General features: G+C 50.6%; 1 protein-coding gene across 3 annotated transcripts in view; it reads left to right on the forward strand.

Annotated features, from left to right (window-relative positions):
• FAM107A (family with sequence similarity 107 member A) overlaps positions 1 to 12,812 on the forward strand; it is a 52,729-nt gene extending 39,917 nt beyond the window's left edge. For 2 of the 3 annotated variants that reach the window (XM_025456382.3, XM_025456383.3), the window contains 3 exons: positions 7,730 to 7,904; positions 9,606 to 9,762; positions 10,243 to 12,812. In XM_025456382.3, the coding sequence (XP_025312167.1) occupies positions 7,730 to 7,904; positions 9,606 to 9,762; positions 10,243 to 10,350 (440 nt within the window). In that variant the 3' untranslated portion in view covers positions 10,351 to 12,812. Of the gene's footprint in view, positions 1 to 223; positions 409 to 7,729; positions 7,905 to 9,605; positions 9,763 to 10,242 lie in introns of those variants that run through there. The other variant, XM_025456384.3, reaches the window with a different exon arrangement.
• The last annotated feature ends 4,533 nt before the right edge of the window (positions 12,813 to 17,345 follow it).

A 17,345-nucleotide genomic window follows, 5' to 3' on the forward strand; every position in this document is an offset into this window, starting at 1 on the left:
GGGCGGGCAGGTGGGGGGCAGGTGGGGCTCCCCGCTCTCCGCTGACCCTGACCCGCCGGTCGGAAGCGCGGGAAATGCCGGAGCCCGGCGCTCACTCCTCCCCAGGCTGACGAAATAGGTATTTATTTGTGCCGCTCGAGCGTGTGGCTTGGACGCGGTGTTCCGCATTGTGGAAGTGGCCGCGCACCAAGTGAAATATCTGTTACTATGGCAACAGTTCCTTTTTATTGATACCAGAATAAACAGGAATGCAGAGCCGCCCCGGTGGCTGGCACCCGCCTGCGGCCCCGGGGGTTTAGGACCCGCCCTGCAGAGGCGGCCCTTCCCGCTAGTCTGGGACTTCCCAGCGGAGCGAGGGACCTGCCACCGCTGCTCCCCGAGTTCCCTTCCCGAAGACGCATCCAAGAAGTAAGACCATTTCTCTTCCGTTTCCCTGGCGGCGGGGCCAGGTGCTGTGCGGGAGGAGGTGCGGGAAGGAGGGCCCGGGGCCAGCCCGGGGCAGGCAGGCTGGCTGGCTGGGGAGCCGAGCTGTTAGAGCCCGGGGCCCTGGCTCCGTCCCCCACCCCCAAGCCCATCATCACCCAGAACAGGGGTTCATCCTCCTCGGTATCAGACAGGTGACAGGCGGAGGGCTGCAGGGCGCAAGGGACAGAACAGGGGTCTTGGCATCAGACATAGCTCCCAGCTTGGATTCTGGCGCCTTCCCTTACTGGCTGTGTGATCTGGGGAAATCAGATGACCTCTCAGAGCCTCTCTACCCACCTCCTCCATCCGTGGTGAGAGTTTTCCAAGCTACAGCTCTGAGGGGCTCAGCACAGTGTGTGGCACACGTGCGTGTGAACATGGTAACTGCCTGGAGAATTTGGCTCTAGCACCTTGCAGCAGAGGCAAGTCTGAGATGGAGCTAGAAACCAGGGTGTTTGGTATGTCGTTTCCTGCAACTGCTGCCAAAGCTGGCTGGTTTCCCCGGCTGTGAGCTGCCCCAATAGCTGTGTCTCCAGGGGCTTGGATCCCGAGTGGTTCTTAGCTCAGCGGGTGATAAGTACCTGCTGGGATTGTTCCCCTGGAGGCATATTCCAAGTGGAATGGCTGGCATCACACCCTGGTGGGCTAGTGGGAATATCTGGTCTGCTGACACTTGTCCCTTGCACCACACTCTGCACCAGCCTTGCCAAGGACTTTCGGTGTCCAGCTCTGGACTCCGCTATGGAATTGATTCAAAACCCTGAATGCCCACCCAGACCTTCTCATCACAAATTAGGAGGTCACAGTGGACCCAAGGCAAAATGTTTAGGACTTTTGAACCATTTTCTCATGGGTCGGGGAGATTGCATCCAAATGCACAAGGAGCTCTGATTCTAGGCAGCGGCCACCATAAATACTGTTCTTTGGTCTCTGGTCAGGGAAACAGAAAAGGGCACTTTCCCCACTGGGTGGGAAAAAGCCAGAAGGGGCTGGAAAATCCAGTGGTCACACTCATCATTTTCATCGAATGCCTCTCTCTCCTTTGCCAGTAGTTATTTTAAAAGCCTCTCTTGTCCACTACCTTTCCACCTCTTGAAATGTTGAACCAAGAAGGTCCCACTTGTGCTCAGAACCCACAGCTTGAATGGTAATGAGGAACAAGGGTGCAGGGAAGGAGAGCACAGAGGGAAGGCCACCAGCTGGTCTCCTCCTAAGCAAAGACCAGCCCCTGGGCAGACAGGCCTATAGATTCTGGCTCAAGCCCAAAGCGGCTAGGGCTGGTCTGATTGGGCTGGGCCTCCCCCGGTGAGCCTGGATTTCATTTGGGCTAGGAGTTCTCCACGGGCCAAGCCAAAAGCCTCAGTTTTCTCATCTACAATGAGGCATAATAAAACAATACCCCGACAGCCTCCCTGGGCAATTGTGAGATCCAGATGCAGGTGAGTGAGCCTTCACCAAGGGCTGAGGGTCCCCTTAGGAAAGGAGGAAAATCTGCCTTTTGTGAGCATCACTCTGCTAGGCTGGACTAACCACGTCCTGCACATTACATCATTTCACCCTCGAAACAGTCCCATGAGTAGGCATTGCCTCGGCCACTGTCCGCATTGAACAGAGGCTCAGAGAGGTTAAGCTATTTGCCCAAGGTCACACAGCTGGTAAGGAGTAACCCACCATGATTCAAACCCAGTCTGTCTCCTCCATTTGCCTTAACCATGCTGCTTTACTGGCTCATGTGTCATTTGTTGTAACTGATGCCATCAAAGACAGAACCAGAACCTCCAGGGCAGAGAGGCAGATGAAGGGGACATTAAGGCCTTAGACATCTGGGATCCTACAGCTCTTCTTAGGGTAAACTGAGACCTGGGTCCCCACCACCGCCACTTCCCTTCAGTCTCTCCTCACTGCTCTCCTGCGGCCAGGGTGGGTACCATTGTTTATTTCAAAGCTACCACCCTATCATTAGCCACACTCACCCCAGCGGCTGGTGAGCTCACCCTGGGAGCAGTCAGTGAGCCCAGCTAAGCCTTGCCTAGCCTGGGGCTGCAGTCTGCAGAGCCCCTGGGGAGGAGCTGTGGGACCTTTAGGGTTCTCAGCAGAAACAGGGAAGAACCAAGGGAGAAGCTCCCAGTCTCTCCCCTGACCTATTACTACCCATCCTACTCTGCCCCCAAAGATGAAGTCAGTCCCACAGTCTGCAGATAAGCAAGAATTACTTGTCCAGTCATGCAAGACACTCCATTTAGCTGTCACCTACTGGCTGCACCTTCCCCTGCCCAGCTCATCCTGTCCTCACAGCATCATGATTTTACAGAGGAGGGTCCTAGAGATGAAGACCCAACCAAGGTCACACAGTGGCTAAAAACTATGACCTTAACCCAACCTGTCCACCTACCAGGCCAATCAGTCAGCTGAAATCACTCAGGCCAAAGCAAAGAAGATTTTTTTTTTTCTTTTTAACTCCATGGTTTACAAAGCTGCCTGACTATTGGAATCACTTGGGGAGCTTTTTAAAATCCCAAAGGCCAGGCTGCCTCCCCAGGCCAGTCACATCAGAATTCCTGGGGTGCCACTCAGGCATTGGTATTTTTTTAAAACTTCCTCTGGTGATGGCAATACACAGCCAGGACTAAGAGCCACTGATTAAATCAGTGCAGTTTTTTTTTTTTTTTTTTTTTTTTTAATTTTATTTATTTATGATAGTCACAGAGAGAGAGAGAGAGGCAGAGACATAGGCAGAGGGAGAAGCAGGCTCCATGCACCGGGAGCCTGACGTGGGATTCGATCCCGGGTCTCCAGGATCGCGCCCTGGGCCAAAGGCAGGCGCCAAACCGCTGCGCCACCCAGGGATCCCAAATCAGTGCAGTTTTTAAAGAGGATAAGAATGCTCCATCCAAGACTAAGACTGGGATTTATTGGTACTAATTGTTAATAGCAGCTAATGGGGTGGCCACACTGCAATTCTAGGGGCTCCACTCAGTTTAATTTACAGGAGTGAGGCCCTAGAGTTGTGCAGTGCACAGCCTGCCTTGCTGTATTTGGCTGCCCAGATGGGTAGCATTTATTGAGTCCTCAACTCTGTGCTAGGCACTTACCAAGCACCAAGCAGGTATCCCCTCATTTATCTTGCAACAACCTCATGAAGAAGGGTGCTGAACAAGAGCAGCTGTCGCACCTTCTCCCCTCTGCTGTTCTAGTGGAAAGCAACCATATAGACAGTGAGTAATGCGTGGGCATGGCCGTGTTCCAAAGCAGTGGAATTTGGTCCAAAGGCTTAGTTTGTGGACTCCCGCTGCAGGGGAGAGGTAAACTTGCCCGAGGCTAGGAGGGGGCAGAGTCAACATTCCCATCCAGGTCCTCAAGACTCCAGCGTCTACACACCTAAGCTCTGTTCTGCATTTCTCTGGCAACCAGTGAAGCATATCCTCTAGCCTTTTAGCTTTCTCCTCCACCAGCCTGTTCCTCTTCTCTGCCAGCTCTTCCTTTGGGCATTGACCTTTGTCTTTTCGGAGGCGACCTAACACTTTGCCCCATCACGGCCACTTCCCTGACAGTCTCTGATCTCTCAGGATGCCTCAGCTGCCTGGGAGACCTGGCCAGAGCAGCCCTGGGGGCAGATCCCACCTCGGCTCAGGAGGCCCACCCGACCCCCAGGGCAGCCTGGATTTTCTCAGCCCAGCATCTGGGCTTTGTTGAGCAGTCTCCGTTGTTTCAGCACCTATGTGAGGCTCTTCTACGTGGAGGGGCCTCTCTTAATTAAAGTAAAGGGCAGGGAGTCTGGCTCAGGGGCTCTCTAAGCCCTGGAGGGCCCCCACCCGTGTGCCCACAGATCTCACAAGTGTCAGTCCTGGAGCTGGGCACACTAACTGGCCAAGGCAGCGGTTTTCCCAGGCTGCAGTTTTGGTCTGAAGAACCAGCCCCATCCTTCAGAATCCCTGCCTGAACCACCACACCACCCTAGCCTCAGGAAGACAACATCGCCCATGACTAAATGCTGATTTCATTTACAAAATAAATTAAAGGCCTGCAACCGGAGCTGGTCACCGGTTGGACCTGGGTGCAGGACTGACTACAACATACAGGGCCCCTCTTCCGAGCAGGACTCAGCCGGAAGGGTCCTGCTGCTGCGGTGGTGGGGTCATGGCCCCTGGGGGGCAGCCGGCCCAGGAATTAGCTGGTGACCAGTGGGGTGAAGATTCTCAGCCTGGCCAATCAGATGATTTTCCTCTGGAATTTAACAGGAGGGAGAGCCAGTGAGAGTGCCCAGTGGAAGTAAAAGAAACCAAAGTCAGATAAAAATTTCCCAAAACCTGCTGACAGTTTTTTCCCCACACACACACCAGGGAGAATGACCTTTTTAAAAATCGAATGAGACGCGATCTTTCCCCGGCTTGAACCCACCCGTCCACCCTCACACCAAACACTCTCCCTGTCACTCACGCACACCACTCCAGACACACTATGCTTTTTTGTTCCTTGAACAGACCAAGCTTGTTCAAGGTACATGAGTCACAACATGCTGTTCCTTGCCTCTGCTCCAGGCTCCCTCCTTCTCCTCAATCCCCAGATCTGAAATGTCACCTCCTCCGAGAGACCCCCCCCCGCCCTGCAAAGTGCACCTGGCGGGAAAGTGGGTCCTCCTGTTAGTCTCTATCCCAGCCCCCTGGTTCCTTCAGTGGGTTCCGGGCAATTTGCAATCATTTGTCAGCAATGCAAGAGCAGGAACCTTGTTTGCTTCATTCACCCTCTGTGTCCAGCATCTACCACAAAACCTGGCAAATTGCAGGAACTCAAAACATATTGTAGAATGAATGAATGATTGTATTGTGTACTTTCCCAATGGTTATTCCTGTTACACAGGAGCTCTTCGTTTTGTGTGCTTACTTAGTATCTGGCCACATTATTGAATTCTCTCGCTAGTTCCAAATGTTTTTCTGTTAAACCGCTTGGGAATTCTGGGTATATAGTGATATCTTAAGCAAATTAATTCTGTCTTCGCCTTTCCTAAAGTTATACAACTTGTGGTTTCCTGCCTTATGGCTTTGGTAACATCCAATACAGTTAGCTATTTCAAAGACAATGTAACTGATGAAAATTATGAAGTTCTGGAAGGTTTGGGACACAAAGGAACTTCAAGCAGGATGAATAGCTAAGGAGCTACAATAGTTACTTAAGTGTGGTGTGATAATGGGCTGGATAGGATGAGAGCTGAGGACACAGGAAGGAAAGAGAACAGCCAAAAGCCACTCAGATAAAGGATTGGTGGGACATGATCATGGGAATGGACATCAAAAGGGGAAAAAAATTCTTCAAGCTCCAGTCTGAATCAGGGTATTCTAGTGCATTGGCTCCCAGACAAGCCCACAGACTAAGAAAATATCCACATTTTTCAGGGGCCCCTGGCTGGTCAGTCGGTAGGGCAAGCAACTCTTGATCTTGGGGGTTGTGAGCTCAAGCCCACACTGGGTGTAGAATTTACTTAAAAAAAAAAAAAAAAAAGGAAATATCCACATCTTTAAAAGATGAAGGAGCCGATATAGCCAACTGTTTATTTTGTTAAGTGCCCATTTTTAACTATCAAATACTACCACAATCTTTAAAAACCAGGCCAAGAGTTGGGAAGGATAGAACCTGAAAACAGCCTTATGAAGAAAGAGAAGAAAGGAAATTAGAATTCTCATTTTAGAAACAGTTCTGAGAATGTGAATTCAAGGGGAAAAAATTAGCAGATATGTTTTTATGCTCTGACACTTCATCTGGCTACTTCCAAAATATCTTGTAATAATTAACACTTTTTTCCAGTTTACACAGCACCTTTACATATGTGATCTCACTTAATCCTCCAAACAGCACCCTGCAATAGAAATGCCAAACGTGTGTGGTGAGCCACAATTTGTAAAACATAATCTCCCCTTCGATGCCTACATTCCCTGACAGGTCACCTTGCAATTTACACTCTACCAACCCCCCTCCTCCTGTATTTTCCAACCCCACTGAGCTATTACCTACCTCCAGGTTTTTGCACAGACCACCATCCCTATCCAGTTTACTTGGAGAACCCCTGTTTATGTCAGTACTTGGCATATGGTAGATGCTCAACCTTAGAAAAGCAGGATTCATGAAGGAGCAGACCCAATGCCTTAATTTTCACTTTAATTACTGTAAGAAGCTGATGGGCAGGCTGTGTCATCCCCTGGAGACTTTTTCTTAAGAAGTCTTCCTTTCTGTCTGTCTCACTCACACACACGCACACACACGTCTGCATGCACACATACAGACACTTACTTCGGGGCATTGCAAGGATACAGAGCCAGCTTGCAGAGGAGGGAGCCCTTCTGCCTGAATTTCAAGTAAACTGACAAATTTCAAGCTTCTGTGGTGAAAGTAAGACCATCAAGAAGCCAGATATCCACATTAAAGATGACAACCATCCCTTTGTAATTAGAGACATAGCCATCCTGGGATTTCATACTCTCCTCTTTGATCTGGAGAAACTGAAAAACTTGACGCTTCCACAGAGAATTTGGAATTATGGAGAGGGAAACTGGACAATACGGGGTGATACTTCTTTTGATCACTACACTCATCCAAATTTAACAAATGCATACTGCTCTTTTTAAAAAATCTTTTTCTGATTAAAGCTCACTGAAAAACAGAAACTCAAACATGATTCTTTTTATGGGATATTGTTTTCTCCAAAGTCAGGCCAAAAACATAGGCACATGTCAACCCATACTTTGTAACCCAGTATCATTTCACCTTCACACCCCACTTTATAAACAGCACTTCCAATCCTTACAACAATCCTGTACCCAGGTCTGATTATTTCCATCTCACAAATGAGGAGATCAAGGCTCAGAAGGTGAGGGAGTCTGCCCAGGGCTGTACAGTGGCAGATGACCAGAGTCCATCTAACATCGAAACCCTTCAGCTGGGGCTCAGTCGGTTAAGTGTCTGCCTTTGGTTCAGGTCATGATCTGACTCATGGGATTGAGCCCCACATCGGGCTCCTTGCTCAGCGAGGAGTCTGCTTCTCCCTCTGCCTCTGCCCCTACTCATGCTCTGTCTCTGTCTCCTCTCTCAAACAAAATCTCTCAAACAAAAAGAAAGAAAGAGAGAGAGAAGGAAAGAGAAGAAAGACAGAAAGACAGAAACAAAGAAACAAAGAAACAAAGAAAGAAACCCTTCAGCTGTGGGGCTCCCCTAGGAGGGGTTAGACTGTAGATCCTGCTCTGACCAACCCCTCCCCTGCCTCCTGCCTCTACAGCCTCGATGTACTCTGAGATCCAGAGAGAGCGAGCGGACATCGGGAGCCTGATGGCCCGGCCCGAGTATAGAGAGTGGAACCCAGAGCTCATCAAGCCCAAGAAGCTGCTGAACCCTGTGAAGGCCTCCCGGAGTCACCAGGAGCTCCACAGAGAGCTACTCATGAACCACAGAAGGTAGGAACAGAGCTCAGTTGCCTCAGCCCGGCAACCATCTCCTCAGGCCTGCTGCGGCTTGCGGAGGTGCCTCTTGTGGAAGGCAGGCCTGATGGTCATGCTGGGTCTCCTGGAGGCTGAAGAGGGCTGAGTGTACCCCACATAGTCACCCACAGAAACTGTGAAAGTCCAGTCCCCAGTGGTCCCCCAAAAGCCCTGCCCTTCTTCCCAGCTACCCACTCATGCCTGTCCTCCACAAACATTTACTAAGCACCTACTATGTGCCAGGCACTGCATCCAGACCTGGCATACAAGAAGGAACAGGACCCAGTTCCAGCCCTGAGAGTGGGGATGGATGCATAACCATGCAGTATGATGAGGGCATAAATGGGCCTGGAACCTCAGAGGAGGCACCTAGGAGTAGTCCAAGGTGACTTCACGGAGGAGAGGATCCCTAACAGCTAACACCTGAAGGATGGGCAAGAGTCAGCCAGACTAGGAGGTGGGCATCGGCGGGGGGAAGCAAGTATGTTCCCAGCAAAGGGAAGAGCATATGCAAATAGGCTGGAAACACAAGTAGCTCAGGGTGTTTGCAGCATGGATTTTGAGGTTGGCCAGAGGAGATGTGCTGGCCAGGGAAGGGTCTCAAGCAGGAATCACAGAGGGGGCATGAGTGGAGCAGGGGTGCAGTGAAAGAGCAGGCTTGAGATGGCAGGGCTGGAATTCAGCAAATGAAGGAAGGTGGGGGAGGCCTGGGAAATACCTCCCAGCTGGCTGGCACCAGGCCGAAGGCCGTGGCGCCTCCGCAGCTCCCTCTACTGGCACATTCTGGAGTTGGCGTAGGCTAGGATTCTCGTATTTTCAGCTCTGTGCAAGACCTTCCAGCAGGTGTCATTTTGTATGCACAGTGGGTTCTTTTTTCCTTGCTTAGTATATATATATCATGTGTATTTTCTCCGAATGTTTTTTAGAGTCATCCCTTTTAATGTAAAAAAAATACTCCCACGATAGAAAAAAAAAAGCCTAAAAGACAAATCATATTTATATTTATATTTATATTTATATTTATATTTACAATACAAAACAGACCAAAAAATATATACATATCACTTATAAATCCATAAGGAAGAAAATGAACAAAGGCGGGTATAGTCAGTTTACAAAAGAAATGCAAATGTCTGGTACACATCTCAAAGGCTGTTGTTCATGTAACTAATAATCAGAGAAACAGAAATGAAAGCCAGGTATTATTTCTTGCCTACCAGATCCTAAAATATAAAAAGACTGCATGGTGATGGTGGGGAGGAGTAGATGCTCTTGTACACTGATGACAGAGTATAAATTAGGTAACCTTTCCTAGGGGGCAGATGGAAATATATATCCAAACCCTTAAAAAGAGCCTGACAAAGCAATTCCACCTTTAGAAACTTATCCAGGGAACGTAACCAGAAATAACACAGAACCTGGCCTCTGCAGTCAGACGGGCCTGGGTGCTCATGCTCGCTGAGCCCCTTCATAGCTGTGACCTGGACTGGTGTCTTAAGTCCTAGGAGCCTCATTTCCCATCTCCGGATAACAGGACAGGAATGGGACTACCTCCCGGGGCTGCCAGGAGGGTTGTACTGACAGGATGGTATAGGTAGGTGTCACTACAGGGTGCAGCCCTGAGACTGGGCGGGGCAAGGGGAGAGTTGGGGTCACCTGACGGCTCCCTCCACCCAGGGGCCTGGGCGTGGACAGCAAGCCGGAGCTGCAGCGTGTCCTGGAGCACCGCAGGCGGAACCAGCTCATCAAGAAGAAGAAGGAAGAGCTAGAAGCCAAGAGGCTGCAGTGCCCCTTTGAGCAGGAGCTGCTGAGACGGCAGCAGAGGCTGAACCAGGTGGGTGCGGAGCCTGGCCCAGGGAGGAGCCCTGCCTGTGGTCGCAGCTGGCAAGAGGGAGGAGATGAAGCAAAATGAGGCCTAAACCAGCAGTCCACCACGGGCTCAGGTCCTCACTCTGCCACTCACTCCGTGTGACTGAACCAGTGGCTTTCCCTCCCTGACCCTGGGTTCCCTTATCAGCCCAGTCGATTGCACGCTGATCCTGATCTCATTCTCACTATGTGTCTGCGAGCCAGGCAGCGTTCCCATTTTAGAGATGAAGAACCGGAGGCCCAGGTGAGGCAAGTGATTTGCACCAGGCTTCACAGCAAAAACTTAGTCTCCTGCCTGGTCACCCCAGCTACCAAGGCTGGTGGCAAAGCTGATCCCTGGTTCTGTTTCCCCAGAGAGGATCCTTGGTCCAAACACAGTGGTTTGGGGAATAGGAATTCCCCCGAGCCACACCCACTTTACACCTCTACTTCTTCTCTCCTTTAGCTGGAAAATCCACCAGAAAAGGAAGAGGACCATGCCCCCGAATTTATCAAAGTTAGGGAAAACCTGCGGAGAATCACCACGATAACCAGTGAAGAGAGAGCCCTGTAGGGCCAGGTGGGGGAAGCTCTGGTCCACGAAACCGCCCCCCTCCCAGGCCATCACACCCTCCTCCAGCCCTTCTGTATCCAGCAGCCCTGGGTCCCCAGTCTCGGGCCATCTGTGATGTTCATGCTTACTCTTGTGAAATGCCCCAGCAGGCTTGGACCCCCCTTCCCACCCACCAAGAAGCTGGGGGCCCCAAAGCTCCCAGCTTCTTCCTTCTGAGCATTCACCGCTTCTCCAAAAGGAAGCTGCTGCTCAGAAAACATTCCCAAGGCACCTCTCCCTGAAGGGGCTTCTGAGCTCCTGCTGAGATTTTTCTGGCAGAATTGGGAAGGAAAGAAAGGCACCTCTTTGGCCCAACTAGCCCTCCGTTTTGCCCGTGCCTCATGGGCCCTGCTCTCAGAAAACTTCCCTGACTGTGGTTTACCTGCAGCCAGGTGTGGGGCAGCTAAGTGCTGCAGGTCAGCTTGAAAGCCAGCTGAGGGCAATCTGGTTCAAGTGCAGCTGCCCTGGTGAGGAAGGGCGGGGCGGCCCACCGGGCAGCCTTGGGGCTCCCTCCTGCCAGATTGCAAGACCACCACCGAGGACAGCTTCCCCTACACCATGCTTTCGCTTTCTCCTCTCCAAAACCTCCCTGTCTGGGCCTTGTAAGGGCATCTAACCAGGGCTGCAGCCTTCCTGCTCCCAGAAGTCTAGAACAGTGCTTCTCAAACTTTATTGTGCCTGCGAATCACTGGGGATCTTGTTACAGTACAGCTTCTGATTCAGTCGATCTGGGGTGGGGGCTGAGAGTTCGCATTCCTAACCAGCTCCTGGGCTGCTGGTCTGAGGCCCACACTGTAAGCAGCCACACATGGTAAATAGTGGAAACATGATCCCTGAAGCCACCTCTGCCCCCTAACTAACTGCCATGAATCTCTGCCCTGGGGGTGCCCTGCCTCTGCAGCCCCAGGGGCTCTCCATAATCCACCCCCTTCCAGGGCCCCAGACCTTGGAAGAGAGTTGCCGAGCAAATTATATATCGGTTGCATAATTGTCATTGACACTGGAGAGGTATATCATTGCCAATCTGCATTTTCTTACCACACTGTTCTGATGTAACTCTAGCCAAAAGGAATTTTTGTTTTGTTTTGTTTTACCTTTTCCTAAAGCCTACGGAGAACAAATATAGAGTGATTTCCAGTGGGTTTCTGGAAATATGAACACTGGTCTGAAGACCCCACTGCTACCCTTACAGACTGGCTCCTCTGAGTCCGCAATTCCATCCCCTGCTCCAACTCCCTACTCGGTTTCTACTACCTGAGCCAGCTCCAGTGAATTCACTTACTCTTCCTCAAAAATCCCTCCCCACAGGAGACCAAGTGTTGCAACATTTTGCTTCTATCCCATTGTTAAAGATTCAGAGAATAAACCAGGCTGGTTGTGTCCGCCCTCCCCACTCCCCATGAAGAATAAAATCCCCACCTCTGACTTTGCAAACCTATCATTTAAGGTGATAGGACAGTACTAGAAAAGCATTTCCTTTCACCCCTCAAAACTGCGGGGGGACAAAGCTGCCACTGGAATGCTATTTTATTCTTGGACCAAAAGTGGGACGTTCAGGAGGAAAGGGGTCATCCTGGTCTTCACTCCTAACTGAGTGGTTTGAGGATGACCAAAGATGTTGCTCTTTTCATGCGTGGGTGCCAGCCATTGTGTAAATAGACATGCTGTGTGCTTGTGTGTGTGTGTGTATAAATGTAAGTGAGGCTCTAAAAGGCCCTTGAACGTGTCTTAATGAGAACGTGGTGATGCTATTTTAGATGTCTGCCAGGTGAGAGCAATGCTAAAGCACAATCCCCAAATAAAGACCACCATTTCCCCAAAGAAGTCTCCCCAGCAGTCTGTGTGGTGTTCAGACATATGAAGAGAAGCAAGACAGCATCTAGGACGGAGTAGGCCCCTCAGAGAGAATGCTTGAGACTTCACTCAGTGGCCCCCAGAGGTGCTCCATGGAGAAGGCAAGCCATGGGGATGAAACCCCACATGGTCTAGTGGAACCATGGCAGCCACCCATGTACATTCCCCATGGTCGGTCCCAGCCCCTTCATTCCAGTTGCCTCCCACTGTAGAGGTTGTAAATCCCAATTCCCACTGTTCCAGCTTCCTTTGCAGCTTGGGGTGACAAGTGACCAGGTATGGCCAGTGCAATTTAAGAGGCAGTCTTACAGGGGCTTCTGGGAAAGTTTATGCTTTTCTGATAAAAGAGGCAGACATGGGTAACACCTCTCTGCCCCTCCATTCTTCCTGCCTTGATTGAGGATGTGATGCCTGGAGCCCCAACAGCCACCTTGCTACAATGAGAAAAAGGCCAAGAGAATCTCACAGACACTGACCTACCCTACCATCATTTGACCAAGCTGATGCCGGCAGCCATACTCCTTCAGAATTCTTGTAAATAAAGTGAAAATCCCCTTTGTTTAAAGCCATTGTTGGTCAGTCTCTGTTACTTGCACCCAGAGTATTTCTGAATACCAGCCCCCATGCCTAGAATGACCAGCAGACTATACTGAAAATCCAGATTCTTCCTTCCCATTAGAGATCAAATGGAGGGGCTCCTGGGTGGCTTAGTTGGTTAAGCATCCAACTCTTGATTTCAGCTCAGGTCATGATCTCAGGGTTGTGGGATGGAGTGTACTCACACACGCATGCACATCCTCTGTCTCTCTCTCAAATAAATAAACAAATCTTTAAAATAGTTAATTATTTTTTGAAAAAAGAAACCCTTTGGACTAGGATCCCTGGCAGCGATGCCTGAGATCTGTTTTTCTGTATCTTCTCCACATAGCCCACGCACCGGCCTGAGAACTGGTATTCGGGCATCTTTAATTCACACATCATTCAGTAGGGATTCGCCGAGTGCCCACCCTGTGCAGGAAGCATGCTGTGTGCTGGAGGCACAGTGGGAAGCAGGACGTGTTTGGATTACTGCAGTGGCCTCCTCCTAACTGGGCTCCCGGCTTCTGCCCTGGCGCCTACAGCCTACTCTCAAGAGTGCGGCCAAAATGAGCCTGTTAAAATCTAAGGCTGGTCTTGCTACTCCTCTGCACAGAGCCCTCCCTTGGCCTCCGGGAGCATCCCTCCTGCCACCTGGAAGGCCCTGCCTGTCCAGCTCCCTCTTAACCTCCCCCCTCCTCCCCTCTGCCTTCTCCTCCACTCGCACAGCTCTGGCCAGTCCGGCCACCTCACGCCACCACCATCTAAGTTCCACGCATGGCCTTTTCACCAGTTGTCCATCAGCCAGGAGCGTTGTTACAGTCCTCTCCTCCACTTTCTTCAGGGCTTTTTATTATGCTCTTACTAAATGAGGTCCTCCGTGGTCAACCCATCTGAATCACAGCATCTCCTACAAACTTCCTATCCCTTCCTTCCCTGTCTTGTTTTTCCTCCTCACCATTTGCCACCATCAGACACATATTATTTTACATGTTTATCTTGCATGTTTCCCCTAGTGATAATGTCAGCTCCATGAGGGCAGAGCTGTTTGTCTGTCTTGTTTATGGCTGAGTCCCAGATGGCCGTCTTCCCTCCTCCTTCCCCATCAGCTGGTGGCCCAGCTTGTGCCAATCGGGCAGATGGGGCTCCAGGGACAAGAATCCAGCCCCATCCCACTCACGACTTTGAGAAAAGGCAGTGGCCAAATAGGGCATGGGGCTAAGGGCACAGGTGCTCAACTCATGTTTGTGGGATAAGCGAGTAAGTGAGAAAGCACTTCTCCTGCTGCAAGACCTCTAGCCTCCTCCCAGCTTTGGCCTTCCCGCTGCCATCATCTTCTTGCCTCCTTCAATTTGACCCTGGCCCAGAGATATCAGTTTGAACTAGAAGCTTTCCTTTGGCCTCTTGGGCTTTGGTCAGGACACCTGGGCCCTTCTGGCATTTGCACCTACAAGACCAACGTTGGTGCCATGTGGGCATCCAGGGAGTTAAAGTACCCCTGAAAGCAGAGGTCGGGTCATCACCAAGTCCTGTGGGCCCTAGAGAAGGAAAGGGTTGCTGCAGGAGCTCTGACATCAGACTCTACCCTAAAGCAGAATGAAGAGCAGCAAGCCTCTTCTAACTGAGCACCACCCCACCCCCCCACCTCACACCTGCCAGACCACAGGTCCCAGTCTGGGTTTGGGGAGAACCTTCTTCAGTGGCAGACCAGCACAAAATACAGCACATGGGAGATAGACAGGAGGCCTTCGGAGGCGAAGGGACTCTCCCTCCCTGATTCTGCAGTATGTACTCCAGGGGATTCCTCAAAACCCAGCTTTTGCTGGGCAGCCTCCCTACACTTGAGATGGTACAAATTCCAAGCCCCAAGAGGGAAGGCACCCTGTCTGACTCTGCTTACCGTTGCCCATACCAACCCAGAAAAAAAAAGTTCAAAAAGTTGTGAATGGGTGTCAATTATGATATATGGAAGGCCAGCAATGTCACCGGTCATGACGATTCGGTGCCATTCTCACTCAGACTAACTAAACAACATTTAGGTAAATTAAAAGACCTGCCTGACAAAACATTGCCTGGGGAAAGACAAGATTCACACAGAGCCATCTGTCTGCAGAGTCCACATTTTCTCCACTATAGCTAGACCTTTCTCTTTGGAAGGGCTCAGAGGAGGGCCCTGTGCCAATATGACGTTTTGTCATGAGATTTGATGACCTATTTCACCCTCTCTTTGTCTGTTTGAACTTGAGGGATATGGCCTTCAGCCATAAAAAATAGATTCAGGCCAACATAAATGGATATTACACCCCCACCTCCAAAGCCACAATCTTGGGGACCAACCAACAGGTTAGTATATACCATCGAAGTGGGATTCCTGCCCCCTTGCTGGACTGGACCTTTGGTTGAACAGTAACCTAAATAACTTGGTGTTTCAGGGCCCTATTCCCAGACCCATCAACCCCCAGCCACCCTGCTCCCACCAGGGCCCTGCCTCACGGTGCCCCTTCTGTAGGGCCTCACAAGAACAAAGCCCGAGCCTCCCTCTGGCTGCCTGCCCTCATCCCAGCCATCAAACTATTATCTGAGTTGATTGGCAGGCACTCACCTTGAGAGGACACTGAGTACTCATCTACTTCTCAGAAAGGAGTCAGAGAGAGATGACCAAGATTTCCCAGTAAAGCACCCTGATAACAACTCCTCTGGGCTTCCTGGCACTAGCTAAGTGAGTGGGGCTCCCCCCTCCAAGGAAGGGCTTCACATGGGTCTAGGGCACTTATGCTCACCCTTTTGGGGGCCTGACCTAAAATACTCATCCCCCACTGCAAGGCTGCCCTCTACAGAAGATAAATCCTGTGCCCAGACCTGTATTCAAGCCCCAGTTCAATCCTAATCACTACTTGCCACAAGGCTCAAAAACTTGATGGACCACATTTACCACATCTGTGACACAGGTAATGATAATTGAACATTTAGTATCTGTGCCAGGGACTGGGCTATTTGTACTTTATATGAATTCTCTCGATTAATCCCCCAGGACTGTCATTACATCCATTTTCCAGGTGAAGAATCCAAAGTGTAGGGAGGCAAAGCCACGTCCCAAAGGCACACGCTCAGCAGGTGGTGGAAGCGAGATGTGAACCCACGTCTGCCTGACTGCAGCCAGAGAATTTATCCTGGCAGCACTTGCTGGTGGAGGCTGCAGAGGATGTTTTGCAAAGCACCCACATTCAAGCGTTCCCATCTGTTGCCAAGAAACACCCCGCAAGAACACTGAGGCCCAGTGGCCTTCCTGCTTCCTCCTTCCCTGCCAGCAGGTAGTCCTGCCGGCACCCTATCTGGCAGACTGGGCCCCAGGGACAAGAATCCAGGCCCATCCCAGTCACAGCTTTAAGAAAAGACAGTGGTCAGTGGGAGACAGGGGTTCATATGCCTGCCCTTGGCCCAGGAAGTTTCGTGAAGGAGCAGAAAGGAGAGAAATCTGCATTGAGCATCCACTGTATACCTTGCAGGTCCTAAAATGTGAGACACCAGATAGAAAATGCCTAGCCGGGGGCCTGGCCCGTTTCAAGGGATGGAAGAGCCTTCTCCCTCTCTCCCACTCTCCCTCTTAAAGATACAATGACGGGTGGTGCAACATGACTGTTAGGAGTTCAGGCTACAAAGTCAGACTGCAGATTGGGGAGGGAGCCCGCTCTGCGCACTCTCCAGTGGGTGACCTCAGACGAGTTATTTAACATCTCTCTCTGAGTTGTCTGTTAAGTGAGGGTTCCCATAGTGCCAGCCTCATGGGTAGCTGAGAGGACTGAGTTAGCAGATATAAAATGTCTGGTGGGGCACCTGCCTGGCTCAGTCAGAAGAGCATGGGACTCTTGATCTTGGGGCCATGAATTTGAACCCCACGTTGGGTGCAGGGATTACTTAAATAATTAACTTTTTTTTAATTTTCTTTTTTAAAGATTTTATTTATTTATTCATGAGAGACAGAGAGAGAGAGAGAGAGAGAGGCAGAGGGAGAAGCAGGCTCCATGCAGGGAGCCTGACGTGGGACTCGATCCTGGGACTCCAGGATCGTGCCCTGGGCCGAAGGCAGGTGCCAAACTGGTGAGCCACCCAGGGATCCCCTAACTTTCTTTTTTTTAAGATTTTATTTATTTATTCATGAGAGACACAGAGACATAGACGGAGGGAGAGGCAGTCTCCTCTCAGGGAGCCCCATGTGGGACTCAATCCCAGGACCAGGATCACACACTGAGCCAAAGGCAGATGCTCAACCGCTGAGCCACCCAGGTGTCCCAAATAATTAACTTTTTTTTAAAGATTGTATTTATTCATTTTTAGAGGCAGAAGGAGTAGAGAGGAAGGGAGAAGGACAAGCAAACTCTAAGCCAAGCGTGGAACAAAACTAGGGGCTGGATCCCACCACCCTGAGATCACGACCCGAGCCAAAATCAAGAGTTAGACACTCAAATGACTGAGCCACCTAGACTCCCCAATAATTAATCAATTTTTGTAAAGTGTTTGGCAAATAC

Source organism: Canis lupus, chromosome 20, assembly GCF_003254725.2.
Source record: "Canis lupus dingo isolate Sandy chromosome 20, ASM325472v2, whole genome shotgun sequence".
In the NCBI taxonomy this organism is placed as follows: domain Eukaryota; kingdom Metazoa; phylum Chordata; class Mammalia; order Carnivora; family Canidae; genus Canis; species Canis lupus.